We start from the raw sequence: 18,356 nt of genomic DNA, 5'->3' as shown, positions 1-18,356 counted from the left end.
TGATGTGATATTGCTGTGGCACCTCACTTTGTCCATCTTCGTTGTTAAAGCTGGGGAGAAGAGAGTTGCGCTACGATTGCTGCCAAAACCGCTCGACTTAACTTTTTCCACCGAATTCGTACAGTTTTATCGACATATCGGTGTTTTATCGTTTCGTTGGAAAAAGTTGAACGAGCATCAGCTCCGAAATCATAAACGGACGATGTAACGATTCGTTTACGGCTTCGAAGATTAATGCACGCGTGTGCGTTCCTATCGATACATTGGCGTCGCTTCCATGATGAATTCGTCGCGGTCGAACGTAACTGTGCTTTTCTCAATCAGAGTTGGCAGTCTACGACGCAATTTATTCCAAGACAATTTTCGATCCACGATAGTTTCTCAATCCGATCCAGTTTGGACTAAAGGGTGTAGCCAGACAAGATGGTCATAAGTGCCCTTGAGCCAAATTGACCTGTGGCGTCGCCTCCCATGCTCGCCACCAGAGGGGTCACGCTCTCACAAGTGCTCGACCGACCCCTCCGTTGCTATATATACACTTCTCGAACGACTTCCTAGTATCTTAATCGTCTAAGGCAGGGCCTGCTAGGAAGCCTTACTTGATGAGTCCACTTAGCCAGGCCCCGGGACGAAACGCGGCCCCCCTCCTTTTCTGTCCTACAATTCTCACGAACAGACCTACACCTCGCCAGCGAAGCAGTGGCCGCCACAGAACCATTAAAAAAAAACCATATCTTGTGTTAAGTATCAACCCTTGGTAACCTTAGTGGGAGGGTAGTTACTAGGCAAACAATTTCAGTTTAAGCTGCTGTATATCTTTCGTTGTATTGCATCACAGATTTTGAAAAAAGGGTATTTTGCTCTATGGCGTACGTGTTTGTGGATTTTTAAAAATATTTTTTTTCAATAGAAATTATTAAATGACCACGTTTGTATTTTTACAGCGTTAGTGTCTTGTTATGATTATTAATCTATAATTCGGATTGTATCGGGTTGATACTTGACACAAATGGTTTTCTTTAAACGGTCTAATTTGGTTTAAGGGCCCTTTCGACCATCTTATCTGGCTATACCCTTTGCGAGTACATTCCACTAGCGTAACCACTAGCGAGTGAACTCGACGCCGAGAAAAATAAAAAAAACATATTATAATATAGGAAGTAAAAAAATACTAGACGTCGTAGAACGTACGCGTTTGCACGCAATATAATTGTACTCCATGTTAACGTACCTACGATGGATGTCGTTAAAAAAATCCCTCGCGGACGCTTGCCGCTGTTACTTAAGTCCCTGTAACACCTACCGCCGCCTTTGGTTACGCCATTGGTGACTTCGAATGTTTTCGGTGTTGCATAGTGATAACACGTCGACGTACGATAAATGGTACGACGAATTGTGCTCGTGCATTTCGAGCTTTGACATGGGAACGTGGCTTTATGCTAATGCTGTCCACGAATAGGGCCCCCAACGTACTGTTTGCAATGCGTGACGCACGCATAAGTGGCATCAAACTTGCGTTCGTATATGAGCCGGTGATTATGAAAGCGATATTCGCGTTTGAAAAGTATTTTTTCGAAACTTTACACTTCGAGTGAAATTTTGATACACGAGGTTCGAGTAAACAATTTTCCCATTAATATTACGTTTGGATCGAACGAACCTAAATTTTTCGACGGATGAAAATCCCAATATTTTTGGTTTCTCGATTTACGCCACTTTCGTAATCACGGACACGCGTATAAACTTATAGCGACGATAGTAAAGTGGACAGCGTTGCTTTACACGATGCCCCCTCCACACCCTTCCTCCCGATTTTTTTATTTCTTATTTTTAATCTTGGAAAATCGTTAAAGATTTTTGAACAAGACTCGCCGGACCACTACATCCCCGCGTTTTACGCTTTCGATTATTGCCTTTGGCACAACAAATGACGGATTATACAGGGTGTTCGACCACCCCTGGGAAAAATTTTAATGGGAGATTCTAGAGGCTTTGTTAAAAAGTTATTAAAAAATTAAATTAAAAAATTTCAAATCGTTCTGGAAAAATTATTTTCGGTTGCAGGGGTCAATTATAATCATGTTTGGTCAATAGAGATACCCTCGAAATCCTACCCACTTTCGAGAAAAAAATTCGAGAATCTGTGAAATTTTTCGACAAAATTAAAAAATTTCAAATCGTTCTAAAAAAATTATTTTCGGTTGCGGTGATCGATTACAATAATTTTTGGTGAATACACGTACCCCCGAAATCCTACGCATTTTCGAGAAAAAAATTCCTTAACGAAAATATAATTTCTGGCCAGAAATGTCTGCTCGAATTTTCATGCGAATCTTTAAAACGCCATAACTTCTGAACGGATTGGACGATTTTGATGTTTAAAAAAACAAACTACGCGTATTTTGATGGAGAATATGTACAAATTGCAAAAATATTCGAAAAGTTGGTCCTTGACCCCGCAAAATGAGAAAAACCCCATAAAAATGCTCCAATTTTCAAACAGCCATAACTTCTACAATTGTGAATATATTTCAATGAAACTTTTTTCTGAAGTAGAGCTCATGGGTACCTATAAAAAAGTATTAGACAACTTTTCTGTAGGGCGTCAAACAAAATTACTAAAAATGAAAAAGGAATTTTTAAGAAAAATCGACAAGTAGTGCCTAAATTTTTCGACGAAAAAAAAAAATTTCAAATCGTTCTGAAAAAATTATTTTCGATTGCGGGGGTCAATTGCAATCATTTTTGGTGAATAGACATACCCCCGAAATCCTACCTACTTTTGAGAAAAAAATTTGAGAATGTGTGAAATTTTTCGAAAAAATTAAAAAATTTCAAATCGTTCTGAAAAAATTATTTTCGGTTGCGGGGATCAATTACAATAATTTTTGATGAATAGACCTACCCCCGAAATCCTACTCACTTTCGAGAAAAAAAATTCAGTACGGGCGGAGCTTTAAACGTTAATAGCTTTTTAACGAAGCCTCCATCAAGAAATTGGTATTCTTGATTTTCGTCCTATTTTGGCCTCTAGAATCTTCCACTAGAATTTTTCCCAGGGATGGTCGAACATCCTGTATAATTATTTTATAAGAACGTTTTTATTGTATTTGGAGAATTGGTAAACTCGAGGTACTCGGGATGTTTACCTACGACTGCTTTTAAATCCGTTCCATCGTACACGTCTTGCAACGTTTAAACGCGAATAGCGACAGAAGTAAGCGCGAACGCCTAATCAGCTAGCTCGTGAATAGTAGTTACAAATGTCTTCGAGGTTCTCGCGCTTACTTTGACGAAAGAAAAACAAACAAATAAAAAAGCCTTTGCTGCATGTTTCGCGACATACACACGATCTTACTTGGGCTACTTTCCCCTTAAAATTTGTTTGCCAAACGCTACACGAAATGTCTCCCTCTCGATGTGTATGTCGACGATAACCGGAAGTCATTCCTTGAGAGTTATCCATAAAGTAGTTGCAGCTAAAGCGTATAATTCAATACATACTTAGAACCTGTATGGAGTACCTGATCAGTTCAAACAAAGTATAAAATACACTACGATTGTTTCTCTCACGTTGTATCTACATAGAATTTCTGGGTACGTCATAAACTGTTCAAGTGCTTGATGGAATCTCAGTTATGTAACAATGTGTTTCGCTCCATGCAATAATTAGAAGTTACATAGGAGTCTGGGTTATATGCTTTACCTGTAACGCGATAATTTAATTCTATGTACCGGTATTAATATATTCGTAGGGTTAAGGATTCGACGCTTTTACCAGACTGGTTTTAGAATCTTCCGTGCGGGCAAGTTTTTCGAACAACCATTTTACTAACGGGATCATCATTTTATTCGTCTTGGAATTCTTGTCGAAGGATATCGATGATCCTTGCTTCTCGGTGACGTCATAAGTAAACAAGCTAGTTTAGACAAAGAGGAAGTCGCATTAACAAAAGATATTAGACTTAGAGAATAGGCGGTAAACTAAATTTATTAGTCGCTCAAATAGACACGTTTTGTTTCGAAAAAATTGAAATCTTAAATCGCGCTATCGAAAGCCTTGCTTGCTCTGATGCTTTGAAAGATACATTATTTCTTCCGTCTTCCGACGGCAGGTAAACGTTGTACTTTTATAAATATGAATGTACTTATATTTTGTACTGGCAGTACCTTGCGAGACCACAATACGTTAAACGATGAGATTAATTATATGTACATGCGTAATGTCAGTGTTGTATGAATAAACGTTTTACAGTAGGGTCGTTGATTTTATCGACCAAGAGAGTCGGACGTCGTTCTGTTAAGTTTTCGAGACGGATGTAAACTAAATTGTGATGCACTTATTTCATGTATTAGAGTATACAAAGGAAAATAAAGTTAACGTTCTACAGTGTCTATCAATTCATACTCCTCTTCAATTTCATAACACTTTCCTGAAACACCTACTACGAAATAACTAAGATACAGTTGGCAATGCTTGTTAATGTCTCTATGAAGAAAAACTTCGTTTGGCACCACTGCTATTTATTACGGTATAACAGTGTGCAATAGTGTACACGTTTTGAAAGCCGGAAAAACAACAATAAATACGTATCTGTATTCGAACGTATAACAAATATATTGTAGAGCAACATTCCTTGCGAACAACAAAAACCTCAAAATGAGTAAGGCACACCCTCCGGAACTTAAAAAGTAAGTATATCAAATAGTTTTCTTTGTTGTTATGAAGATTGTCGGTTTAATTTCATGGGTTTAGTCGTTGTAAATGTGATTAATATGTAATAAAGGTTCCTCTCTTTTATTTTAGGTACATGGACAAGAGATTATCATGTGAGTGAAAAGTACTTGAAAAATTCGTATCTACATAGGTTAAATATTATTCGTGTGATTATTTCTTTTTTATAGTGAAACTAAATGGTGGAAGGCATGTTGTGGGTATTTTACGTGGTTTTGATCCATTTATGAACATGGTTATAGACGAAAGTATCGAAGAATGTAAAGATGGTACTAAAAATAACATTGGAATGGTGGTAAGTTGTATCATAAAATTATTTTTGATTAGTGGAAAGTTAATCTCTTTACTAACAATTCAGTACAGGCAAAAGGAATTTAAATGCATTATATTGTCTTAGGTAATACGAGGAAACAGTGTTATAATGTTGGAGGCCTTGGATCGAATATGAAACAAAACATGGAAACTGTACAGGATTGTAATTTGTATTCTAAAGAAACTAAGTAAATTTTTTATACAATAAACTGGATAATATTTAAACTTATTCGTCCTTCCAATGTAACTTGTAATTCATATCTGGTTGTCCAAGTTGAAAAAAAATTTTATGTTATGTAAATAGATGTAATATCAAATAATCGTTTACTACAAAACATTTTTTATAAATATACGAATGAACAAGATTAATATTCCTGCAATGATACGTGTTATTTAATTTATTTTCCTAATCCCAGGAATAATCTCTCTTGGATACTCTGTTTTTTTTTATTTTAATTTTAATGAACTGCTAAAAAACTATAATTAAATTCTATTTCAATGGCTAAAATATTTAACTCATAAATTTGCTACTGTTAAAGATATTGTTATTTGTGGTGGTATAGACAGTGGTACTTATACCAGAGGATCTGCTATAATGCAAAACTTTGGTATATCCAATGTTTTATGTAATAACAATGGTTCTGTTATTAAATTAGTTGTAGGTATAACACACAGGTGTTAGCAATAGTATAGACTGAATAGTTGTGGTTGCCACAATTGGCGATTGTGAAAACAATAAATTGTTTGAAGTTATTGGCTGTTCATTATGGTATGTTGTAAACGTGACAAATTGTCTTTTTGTCTCAGACGCTCTCTGATCAATTGAATTTCTCCCTCGTATAACTTTTCTTTCAGTTTTCCGAGCAACATTTGCTTCGTCGTACCTATATTCATTTTTGCGTGTACAATTTTCGGCAGACTATACAAACGACTATGTAAACACGTTTCCGTTTATATTACGTATTCAATTTTAGATTTCTGTACGCACAGGTCGTTTGTAGATGCATACATAACATTTTTATTGTTACACAAAACAAGTTTCTATCTTATAACAACAGCAATAGCATCTATTTGTTTTTTTTTTAGATACACCTAGGTAAATAATTTTTAGAACTCTAGAAAAAAGTCACTAGATACAGAACCAATCGAGACGCAATCATAGTTATTACCGAAGCAAAAATCATTTTTGAGCGTAGAAATGAGAACTAATGATTCCTGCTACCTGTATTATTAATATCAATAAAATTAACAAATGATAACTACGTATAATATATATCTGTTTCGTATTTAAAATCTGGGGCATGTTCTCGAAAAAAATTAGGGCTGCACTTCGTTTTGTTGGACCAAAAATTGTTTTTTTTTATATTACGTCATAGAAATTGAATTCATATTGTCTTTCAAACGCAATTAAGCTTGATATTAAATCTATATTATTCTTACAGCAGATTAATAGATTTACTTTTATCTCTGTACTAACAATCCTATATGGGGCAAAAAAATGTTATTTTATATACTACATGAAAACACAGTTATAATATTAGAGGCTTTGGACAGAATATGAATCAAAACATGGAAACCGTACGAAAGTCTAATTTATATTCTAAATTTTATAGTATTTGATACAATAGATTGTTTAATATTTACATTTATTCAACCTTGTAATTCATACTCAGTTTTCTAAATTCGAAAAACGTTTTATTTTCAATAAATAAATATAATATTAAATGATCGTTTATTGTAAAAACATTATGTATAAATACATCAATGGACAAGATTACATATTTTACCCAGGACGCATTGTTTCGCATAGTATTCCTGCAATGGCAATAATTTTAAAAATAATTTGTTCATATGTCCATAGTCTCTATTATATTTTCGTAATATTTATTCAAAAATAAAAATATCTGATATTTCGCAAATGAATTACAAAAGAATAGTATTATATGCAACATTACTTTGTCGCCTACACATTTCACGGAAATTACATATATTTACTATCGTTGATCAGAAATGATAAAAGAAATAACGGAATAAATTTCATTTATGATCAACATTTGCCTTTTTATGAGGTGATAGTAAACGTATTTATATAAGGAACATTAAAATTTAGAAGGCACGTAATATTTCACTTATTTTCCTTATCAAGGAACATTTCTGCATTTTAAGAAAACTAACTTTTCTTTAAGCCTTGTGATGTTCTACTCTTTATTGTTAACATTCGGTAAAATCTTGGTACTAATTTTGAAGAAATATACTCTACAACAATGTAGCATGACAAATTTTCTTTTGTTATTATTCTGTATCATAGAATATAATCTAAATACCCGATTTATCCAACAGCAATCTGTGTGTCTTTTTGATATGAAAGTATTCGTGCAATTAACGTTATTTTAAGAAGATAAACATTTCTAGGAATTGATATTGTGTATATGAAGTGCATAATATAATGGTCTATATCTAATAATACATTTTCATCGACGACAACAAAATGAAAGGCAAAATATTCTATAGGCGATTAAAATTTCATTCACAAAATTTTTAATTAATACGTAATTACGTGATGATAAGTTAAACAGAATTATATAGAATTCATTTTAAACGATACTAACTCTTTTTCTCGTGATCATAGAATATATTATTAGAGATATCTAAAACATTATTAAATTTTAATCTACACGAACGAATTTTTGACTAAATAACTATTTAACTAAAAGTAAAAGGAACACAATACAACTTACATACATCTACGCATTAAGAATGGCTTTCAACTCTCTTTCCGTACAAAATACTTTAAATACGATTAAAAAATTTTCTGGTCCTAAACTACACACATAATTTTTCATTTAAATTATTATTTGGCTGTGCGTTCTGAAATATGTGTGATTGCGTTGTCACTCGCGTGCACAGTCATAATAATTTTATTTGAATCTATAAAAGTCATTAACGTGCTAAAAATTACGTTAATTACGATTTTATGAACGATAGTGAATTTTCACACTAAGTGAAACAAAACTGTTATAATGGAAAGATGGCCATGTATCACAGTTCGAAAATTGTTAATAATTTACAAGTGTTCTTAAATTTAAATCTTGTTTTAATGATTAAATTTTATTAGAGCTTGCTACTTGATTCAAAAATATGATTTTTGTTTTAAATATTGTGAGACATGTTTTTGCAACCTTGACAATTAAACTTTTGTTTGTATTTGCGCTGTATATTTTAAAAATAAATTTCAACTAGATGTATAATAAAACGTTTTGTTTTAAAAACAAAAAAAAACGTATAAGTGAAAAATATTCACGTTTGATTGATCATTTAAGCATTTTCTACCAACATACTTCACACATTCAGGTTTATAACAAATATACTTTCAATCTCACTGATTGTTTTTTGTTTCAACTTTAATGAAACACTAAATTGGAATGTTTTATACTGTACAGTTAAATTCTATTTTAATGTTTGAAATATTCAACTCATCAGAAATGGAATTATATCCATTCATATTCTGATCATGTCCCTCCTTTATTTCTGTTTTCAGATTAATATTATTTATCTTTGTTTCTAAAATATTTGAAGTAAATTTAACTTCATCTTTACCACCAGAAGTATCACCATTTTCAACTATTTCTTCTTTTATTTTCACAATCTTATCACGTTTTTTGTGTTCCGTCGCCATGTGCCTTTCTAGTTCTTCAATTAGAATTTCACTTTCACATAACGAGCATACCGTTCTTCCGTGATACTTCTGTCTATGACGCTTCAAGTGAATAACAGACGTATAAAAAGTATTACAGTCCAAACAATTATAAGGTTGTTTGTTACTTCTCTGGTTACGTGCACTAGCAGATTTTCTTTTGCGCGAATGCTCCTCTAACGTGTGGGTCTTTAAATCGTGTTCATTGTTATAGCATGCTGTACATATTTGACAAGGATATCGTTTTTCATCTGTATGCTTAGCAACGTGCACTTTAAAATACCATTCTGTACTAAAGTATTTAAGGCAATACTTGCATTTGAACTCTTTCTTTTTAAACTTTTGTTTTTTCTTCGAGGAAGTCCTCTTCTTTTTTTGTAATGTCCTTTTAGAAACACTTGGAGTATTGACTTTTGACACGGAGTTCGACCGTTTAATAATTCGTGAAACAGTTAATGACGGTGGTGTTGATACCGGTACTTGTAGCGGTGCCGATACTGGTATCGGTACCGGAGGATCTGCTATGATACAAAACTTTGGTATACCCTGTGTTTGATGTAATAACGATGGTTCTGTTATTAAATTAGTTATAGGTACAACGCGTATAGGTGTTAGCAACGGTGAAGGCTGAGTAGCCGATGAAGTCACTAACGGCGATTGAGAGAATAGTAAATCATTTAACGTTATTGGCTGTGCGTTATGGTGCGTTGCAAACGTGACAAACTGACTTTGAGGTAAAGAAGCAGCACTGGTCGTTGTTGCAAGTGGTCTATTCAAAGTATCAGGCAAGGTTACGTTTATCGGGGTAGTTGTATTATTTTCATTAGAACTCTGTGACTTTCCAAGAACTATGCTTTGTTGTGGTAATACAATTGGTATACTAGGTAAAAGTTTTCCAAAAACATTATACATGCTGTTAACTTGTTGAGTAGTTTGAGTAGTAGCCACAGTTGTTATAGTAACTGCGGGTTGTTGTGCAGGAACTGACTTTGGAATAATAATTAATTCTTCGTTATTTTTTAGCGTTTCTATTATCGTACCAAGATCCATATAATCGTTCTTTTTCGCTTTAGAAGCTGCTATCAGTTGAATTTCTCTTTCGCGCATTCTTTCTTTTAGTACCTGAGCACCGCTGGTTTCGTTATGTCTGTATTCAGTCTTGCGTTTACAATTTTTATGATGCACGCGACACCTTCGCGTTTGAAGTTCGATACCGCAAATGTCGCAAGCAGTTGAACGATTGCATCTGTTTAATCTTATCACAGCTCTGCGACAACGATCGTGATCGATGCTCAATGCATCACACTTTGCATTAGTGCAATGTTTTGATACAGGTGCATTTATTTCATCTTCTTCTATATTAATGGCTAACATGGGCGATGCTCCATCCCTATCTACGTATTGTTGTATAGCCACATCGCACACAATGTTTTCGCAAGGTTCATAGTGACCGCAAGACTTCTTCACCCTTTTAATAGGCACTAAAGCAATTTCTGATTTACCTTCTTTCTTAGAAGGTAACAGATTCTCCTCCTCTTGATCTATCGGTAAAGGAACTATGGATAATTCCGACAGCTTTGATGTGTTTAAATTTGAATCAAAATTATACAGTTCGTTTGCAACATTATTATTATATGAAGCAGAACTTGCACGAGCTTTCGAGGGAATCGTTCTAATAATAATATTCGGTTGATTGAACAACCGTTTCACTGGCTCAGAATTCAGCACCTATAAACAAAATCGATGTATAATAATAAAATAAACAAGTATGCATGCTGAAAATGTGAAACTCACGTCGGATAAGGCAGTTGATGGAGTAAAATTTGTAGGGCACATATTAGATGTGGATATTGATTTACAAAGATTCGGCAATAGAGCATGGGCCATTTTCACCATACAAAAATAGAAAATCGTAATATCCTGCAAATTGGGATGAATTTTTCTACCATGTAACCATTCTCCGAAACGTTTATCGCAACGTTATGTGACATAAACGTGCATTTCATCTCACAATAACAACATAGCGCTTAGCAAATCATCGAACGTTGACGTTCCTCACGCTTTTATATATGGAATATTGTCCGTAATTTTCTTAATGCACGAAATAATTGTTAGGTTAACGGGTTTTTGACAAACCACACCGTGCACTGATATATATGCACACAGGTATGCAGTGTTTAGGTAATTAGGCAACATTTGGCAACAGCACGCTCACACGTTATTTGTAATATTGTCACTGACAGAGATCAATAATCACGTTAATTCGACAAACACTTACGCCACTCATAAATTTACGATCGTGACCATAAATTTACGTGTCGAATCGAAACCCTTCGCCGTAACGCATGGTATGCAAAACTTCAGTTTTTAGTTTTTCTATATGTAGAAGATAAACGTTAGAAACGAAACGAGCGTATCAAATAACAGCACGCTTTAATGACTCTAACAGTATTTAAGTAATGCTGTTTACAATACTATAATGTGGAAATCTATCGGTAAATTCATAGGCATACAGACTACTCGAATAAATCCTATTGGTGGAGAATATTAAAAGAGGGGCTGATTTCTCCCACTTGACACCTCTTCGAGTAGACACTTGGCATTCACCTTTCTTAACGAGAATTAAGCTCTTAATACAGAATGAAAAATCAGCTTATTTTTCAATTCGGATATCTTTTTTCGTATCTAACGTAGGTTATTTATAATCGTTTGTAAGAAATTGGTAATACGCAATTTTTAACGGGTTAAATTAGAGCTAATTCCCATTTATCATCGTTCGTTATAGTTTTTATGTAAGATTGAACAATTCACGTTGAAAATGAAACGAATTAATCGCTCGACTAGCAAAACAAATCAAAGGAAGAAGTTTCTCGTAACGTTATCTGTGAAAACAATGACACGCGAACAGATTCTACACGTAGGACTACGATAGTCACTTTCTTCTATTATGCATGTAATGTATAGCGATTAATTTATTATTCTAAAATAGTAATTCGTGGGTGAGCATAAATAAACATGATTTCTAAGCGAATCCTGTGGACAAACGTCTCGATTGATGGAGTCTACGTCAAACCTCTCCATTAAAAACAGGGGTTGAATGAAATTGTTATAATTTTTTACTTTTCTGTTCTAAGAAAATAGATATAAAGTTAGGCGTATTCGTCAAAACTTTTATTCTACTTATTTTCGCATAGAGGACCACTACTTTTTCTAGACTAAAAGATTTCTGTTTTATTCGACCCTCGATTAAAAAGGTTAAATATAACACTCATTTAGTTGTTGTTGACCTAGTCCTTTTGTTTACAAATAGATAGGATTGAAATTACCGAATTTTAATCTGTTTTTCACAAGTGTATTAATTGGTTATCTCTTATAATTAAGGTTTACTTGCTTTTTACCTACCTCTTTATTCGATCTCAGCGTCAATGATTTAGAAATCATATGCGTGGAATAAAGAATTTATTATAACGATTCCATGGATTGGGAAATGTACAAGTTTTAAGACAACGTTTAAGTAGTCTACATCTTGGCTGTTTAACACGTAAAACGCGATTTATCTTTGGTATTGAACGTAGAATGCGACGTCTGTTAACTATAATAGTAGACTGCAAGACGATTGGCAAGGAATCGTAGAATTTCGATGTAAGCTGCTCGATTACATTTTTAACGAACGATAAATTTATGTGTATCTGACGTATTCGAAAACGAATAGTATCGTTAAAAATTATATTTTCATCGATCGATCGTGGCCAAGGCTTCCTCGATAAATATCTTTTTCTCCGTTTAGTAGTCGTATGCCGTGCGAAACGTCTGATTGTCTTTATACCAGAGCAATACATACGACGCCATTTTGCGCGGGAACAGAGAAACGAAAGCGGCGAGCGACTATAAACGACACGCGAATGGATGGATATTGTCGAAAAGCTTTATTGAACTTAAAGTTGCGATGTCTAAACAACAGAAAAGAAAAGAAATTTGAACGCATCGAAACATCTGTACATAGGAACTGTATAAATTAAAAGCGAACAATCGTATACAAGTAAACGTACATCGCGAGAGATCGCTCCGTGAAAATGATAAATGCACAAAATACGTTACAACTGTACCGTTCAATAAAACCTTTACTTCTTTCTCTTCTTTCCTTTTTTTTTTTTCACTTTTTTCAATTTTTTTTTTTTTTGTTTTTTTTTTGGTACAGGCGAATCCGTTACGCGCTTAACAACAAATCGAACGAGACACCGTTAAAAAGCTAAATGCTGAAGTCGCATGTATGCGTTCAAGGGTAGTAGTTCACGAATTAACTTAGCGAGCACGAAGGTACATTGTACAAAATGTGACTTACATCTATGTTACATTATAAACATATTTACATATCGATCAGTCAAATAAATATTTTTTGTTCTTTTAGTCTTTGCGTGTCTAACGATGCTAGATTTAGCGGTCGAACATCGGCGCCCGGAACTCGTCCGTGGTAAACCATGAACGGTGGTTTTTATATAACAAAAAAAAAAAAAAAAAAAAAAGAAGGAGAAGAAGAACGTGCAAAAGTAACGGGGCAACCGAAGTCGTGCGGTTTAAGCAAAATATTCCTACCGTTGTAATCTAGCGTACTTCGTCATAGAAGAAATCCCGCATCTGCCTCAGAATACAGCGTTTATTCTAGCGGATACTAACGTTTTAAGTTCGCTGGCTAGGTCGCGTTTAAATTTTGATTCGCGGGAGAATCTCGAAGGTACAATTGCATTCACGAAGGTTGGACTTTAACGCTTAGTCTTTGGAAAGTGAACAAAGCTGCTCCATACGATTCATATTTTTTTTTTTTTTCCTTTTTTTTCTGAGATATGATTTATCCTCTCGAGACTAATTCGTCCTTGAAAACTTTCTATGTTTATAAAATGATAAATTTGGTCGCGTCTATTAATCTGCTATTTATTATAATACGTACGGGTACGATGTTTCTGTGCTATTCTTTCGTTACACGTATATCACAGAGTTCAATAATTTCTCACGCGTTCCTCATGCGGTATCGAGCGAATCTTTTCAAAATAAATTGTTGCATACTTTGTCATATCGTTTAAAAAATGCTCTTAAGATAAGTATTCCGACGATCATTAGTGTTCCGTGTATATCCGAACGTTACCGGTAATGGATGATGTCTACAAAAAATATTAGAATTTTTAAGTAACTACTATTTACAGTGGTAATACAGGGTGACCCGGAATACGGGTTACAACCCGAAAGGAGGTGATTTCTGTCGAAACCATGTCACCTGTTACACTCTATATAGCCGTCGTGAAACTTTACGACTGACACAACCTATAGTCGGAGTAAATTCAATTGGCCCGCGGTACGGCCGGTCGATTCTCATCCGATTCGATGCATCGGTATGCCGACATCAAACTACAAAAGTTCCGTCTCCGTCTGCTCGATCGACATTTCCTCTCGACGAGTCCAGCGAAAAAGTTCGACGATCGTTGTACTATACGCTTTCACTTTGCCGTACGATCTCTTTAAATAAAATAAAATCATAGAAATATCGTTCGAACGTAACACGTACGTTTCACTCCCTCTAAAAGTGAATTAACGATAGACTAGAATATTTCGCGTGAATCGTACACGTTCGTCTGTTACTTTTTTACGCTCGTCGTATCCGTCGTTCTTCCAATAGTCTTTTTATGTACGCTCGGTACCGTCCTCGTCGCGTTTACGCTTTTGTTAGCTTCGAACTTCTGCTGAAGGGACGCCACGTTCGACTTGCCCGTGGCCGCCCTTTGCACCGGGTTCGCCTTCGTCTCGCCACCGCCTTTGGTCTCCGTTTTCTGGGCCGTTTTCGGCTGCAGGGTCTTCGAGATCTCTTTCGCGGACGCCACAAACGACTTCGCGTTCGCGCTCGTCGGCGATTTCTTCTTCTCCGCGAGGCTGGCCACCTTGGACGCGATGCTCAACGGTTTCAACGGCGCGGACGGCGATTTGGCGGCGTTCCCACGCGACAACGTGGGCGTCTTCTGAACGTTCTTCGGCTGAAAGCTAAACTTTGGATTGTTACCCAGAACGTCCGGCGACTTTGTACTGGTTTGATTGGAACTCGAACAACTCGACACTACGTCCGGACTGTTGAACTTTCCCCCGTTATCCTTAGGGCTACAAGGCACAGTTTTCATAGATAATCTATTAACGTTCGTATGAGAGTCCTGTTTATCCGCGGTGTTCTGTAAGCTGTCCGATCCTGGCTTCGACACCTTGGCGGCACCGTCGTTGTGCTGCTTCGACCTCGACGCGTTGTCCAGAGCGTGTCTGGTGGCAGTTTTCGTCGCGTCGTTCGCGTCTTTGGTCACCGTCTTGACGATGTGAGGTGGCGTTTTCGTTCTCCCGAGCGGCGGTTTGACAGGCTCTTTGCCATCGGTGGTCGCCTCTTCGCTCTTGGGGCTGCTCAGAACCCGCTGAATCGGTCGTGTTTTCATCGACGCGACCGGTTTGCAAGACGCGACATCCCCCGCTGGTTTCATGCCCAGCTCCTTCGATATATCGTCGTTCAGATTCGGGTTCGCCGAGTTCAACGACGCCAGTTTCCCCTTGTCGATGGTTTTCACCTCGCCTTTGGCGGTCTGCTGTCGCGGCACGTTCAGCACCGACGGATTCAAGTAACCGGAACTGGTCGTGGAGCTGGACGAATTGAATTTCCCGGACGCCGAGTTCGAGTAGATGCTGCCAGGCGATTTATAGTGATTCGAGTTCGCGTATGCCCCCAACGAGCTATTCGACCCCAGGTCCTCCGCGTTCTTGGCCGCCTCAGCGTTCTCCTTCGCTTTCCGGGACAACGTCGCGGTGGAGTAGATGGAATCGAAGTTCCGATTCGATATTTCCGACACGATCTCCGATAGTAGACCCATGGGCTCCGTGTTAGCCCCGTTGGCGCCAGCCTCGACGCGTTTCGGCTGCTTGTACTCGTTGTCGATCCGCTTGTCCGTCTCCGTCTGATTCTTTCTGCTCTTCTCGGGTATCGCCTCCTCGATGACCGCGTAAATGTTGTCGCTGGTGGGCGACTCCTCTGTGATCTTGGTCAGGGACGACTCGGGGACGAGGTTCATGCAGTCGTCGTAGGCATTGTCCACGAGCTTCTGCGTACTCTTCAGCTGCGGGGTCTGGTAGCCCGGTAATCCGTGAATCTTGCCAGCGTCATTCGTCTTCTCCGTGGTTGTCGTGGTCGTTGGAGGACCAGGCGGAGGAGCTGTGGGTCTGGTGCTCGCAGGGATGCTGGTGGGTCTCTTCACCGGCGTAGTTTGTTGTCGCATGGACCCGAACGTCTGAATGGCGGGTCTGGGCGTGATCTTGCTGTCCCTCATGGACTGGGCGCGCAACACCACGTTCCTCTTCTCGGCTTCCGTGGTCGAGATCACGGGGATAGCAGGCGTGGGGATCTCGATCTCTTTCTGAGGGATCGGATTGGAAATCTTCAAGTTCCTCAGGATCTCCTTATCTATCACCTTGTTGGCTTTCAAGTGATGCGCCCTGGGCAGAGAGTTGGTGTTTTTATCCTCTTTCTGCGCCACCTGCAGACCCCCCGTCTTCATGATCCCGGAGTTTGGTCGGAGCATCGAGGCTAGCCTGTTCAGGGTGCTACCCTTCTCCGGTTTCTTCTCTGTTTCTGGAAGCAGAACGTTGGTTAACGGCGTGCTGTTCGGTCTTTGGGGCTTTTGAAGGTCGATGGAGATCGGGGGAGCTGGTGCAGGCCTCGTTGGTGCGTCCAAAGACGGTCTGGCTGGTGGTTTAGGGGCGACCAACTCCACGGAGGTGCAGGTGGTGGCTGCCAGGACCGGGCTGCTGATCAGAGGACGCGCCGTGCATCCTGGATTCAACGGTGGCAAGCTGGGAGCCGCGGACGGCTCGGTGAAGTTGGACGTAGAGTTCAGAAGCGAGTTACGAGGCGGATTGTTCTTTGGTAGCGCCTTGATGTTGGTCTTGATCGCCACCGTTGGTATCGTGGGCGGCGGAGGCGCCGGTTTCGTCGGTTCGCCGCCTTTCGGCTGATTCTTGATCGGCGTGATCGTAAATCCTTTGAACTGACCGAACAGATTATTGTTGTAACGCTCGTCGGCTTCCGGTTTCGGCAATAAACTCGCGCACGCTGGATCCTGACTGAGGCTAGAATCGATCGTTTCGATGCTACGGGGCAAAGGACTGGAACGATCGATCGTTTTGATGGATAGTCCATTGTGGCCACGATCGGTCCTGAAATTTTAAGCACAAGTGTAAGCCGGGGAATTTGGGGAGGTGTCAAGCGCCAAACTACACGCAGCCACGATCGTGGACGATCGTGCTTCGCGAACAATTTTTCTAACAATTTTCGCACACTGCCGGGCATCAGAGTTGGGCCGAAAGTGTCGTCACAATAAATCTGGTTCCAAGAACGTTACAGATTTATTCATCCCTTCACTTCCCTCTGGTTAATCTGATCGTTCAAGGGGTGAAAATAGTTGTTTTCTTTCACAATTCTACGTTGCACACGCAAGATACAGATTGTTACGTAGCCCAGAAACAAATCCAATAAAGAAAACGCGTATTTAGTCGTTACTTCTTATTCCGTGTACGAGAAATAAAGTTTGCCCAACTCTGCCGAACATAAAACGCTACTGGCATGCACTTATGTAATTCCTCGAGCATCGCGATAAACCGGAAGTCCCTCCAACGATTCTCGAAACGCATGCAAACGGACGAGAAACTTGCAGGGAAATATTAGTCGAAGATTAAAGTGTTAGTAGCAAGCTCTTTGGAAGAAGGAAGTATTTTTTTTTTTTTTGTTTATTACATAAGAAAACTTGTGTACACTTTGCGTAAAATACTACTTTTATTGAATAAAATTGTACAATCGGCGAGCAATTCTGCAGGATATTAAAAATATACCTGAAAAAGTGACTGTACCGACTCGTTGCTCGCTAAAAGTAATCGAACGTTGACTCCACTTTTCGTTTCTATTGTTTGTTGTTTTAACGAAGAAATTATTAAGGGTATCGAGCGATCGTTAATACTGACTCATCGATTCGATTGTAAGCGAGACGTTCGGTAATCTTAAAATGCAAAGCCATCGAAAAGAAATTTCACACATGCTCATGCTCGTGTCACGTAAATCACTATGCATGCTCTACGATTCTGCGGTTCTCAACCTATTTTCGAAACGTCCCTTCGTCGAATAACCCTTCAAGTACGACGTATAATCCGCGAACCTTTGTTTTCTGTGACGCAACTCCTTAAAAAATTACTAAAATTTAAACGACAAATCGTATGGCTGGAGACTGAAGGTTCCGTCGTACCTGAAGGGTCAATTCGAGCTTTCACCCTTTGAGAAAGTTCTTTCGCGTTTTCGAATTATTTCGAATCAAGCATTCGATCGTCATCTCCGTCTTTCGTGTCGGTGGAGAACCGCTATTCTACAATACTTTATTATCACCCATCTTTTTGGTAATACTCTTAAAGTGCGTTTACGTATAACGAACAACGGCGAACGAATGGCTTTCGGCCGAATCGTGTCGAATATTTTTGATCAGCAGTCTGCGTTCGACCGAGAAACCAACTGTTCACCTATCATCGTCTCGCGAAGTCATGGAATGTCTCATTTCA

The 18,356-nt window shown here is 38.1% G+C and overlaps 3 protein-coding genes across 3 annotated transcripts in view; 1 reads left to right on the top strand and 2 right to left on the bottom strand.

Annotated features, from left to right (window-relative positions):
- Window positions 1-4,510: 4,510 nt before the first annotated feature.
- Snrpg (small nuclear ribonucleoprotein G) lies at window positions 4,511-5,428 on the top strand. The gene is made up of 4 exons (XM_076774974.1): window positions 4,511-4,692; window positions 4,808-4,830; window positions 4,906-5,030; window positions 5,133-5,428. The coding sequence occupies exons 1-4, from the start codon at window positions 4,661-4,663 to the stop codon at window positions 5,181-5,183; spliced, it is 231 nt and encodes a 76-aa protein (XP_076631089.1). The 5' UTR covers window positions 4,511-4,660; the 3' UTR covers window positions 5,184-5,428.
- A 1,281-nt stretch (window positions 5,429-6,709) lies between these two features.
- Window positions 6,710-11,770, bottom strand: LOC143346651 (uncharacterized). Its single transcript, XM_076774965.1, has 2 exons — window positions 10,536-11,770; window positions 6,710-10,469 (listed from the first exon to the last, which is right to left on the bottom strand). The coding sequence occupies exons 1-2, from the start codon at window positions 10,635-10,637 to the stop codon at window positions 8,475-8,477; spliced, it is 2,097 nt and encodes a 698-aa protein (XP_076631080.1). The 5' UTR covers window positions 10,638-11,770; the 3' UTR covers window positions 6,710-8,474.
- A 283-nt stretch (window positions 11,771-12,053) lies between these two features.
- Window positions 12,054-18,356, bottom strand: part of Meltrin (disintegrin and metalloproteinase domain-containing protein meltrin) — a 66,040-nt gene continuing 59,737 nt past the window's right edge. Inside the window, exon 13 of the mRNA XM_076774196.1 lies at window positions 12,054-16,970. Within this exon, the coding sequence (XP_076630311.1) occupies window positions 14,369-16,970 (2,602 nt within the window). The 3' untranslated portion in view covers window positions 12,054-14,368. The remainder of the gene's footprint in view (window positions 16,971-18,356) is intronic.

This window comes from Colletes latitarsis, chromosome 10 (genome assembly GCF_051014445.1).
Source record: "Colletes latitarsis isolate SP2378_abdomen chromosome 10, iyColLati1, whole genome shotgun sequence".
In the NCBI taxonomy this organism is placed as follows: domain Eukaryota; kingdom Metazoa; phylum Arthropoda; class Insecta; order Hymenoptera; family Colletidae; genus Colletes; species Colletes latitarsis.
The sequence above is the reverse complement of the archived record's forward strand: the minus strand, read 5'-3'. Positions and strand labels throughout refer to the sequence as shown.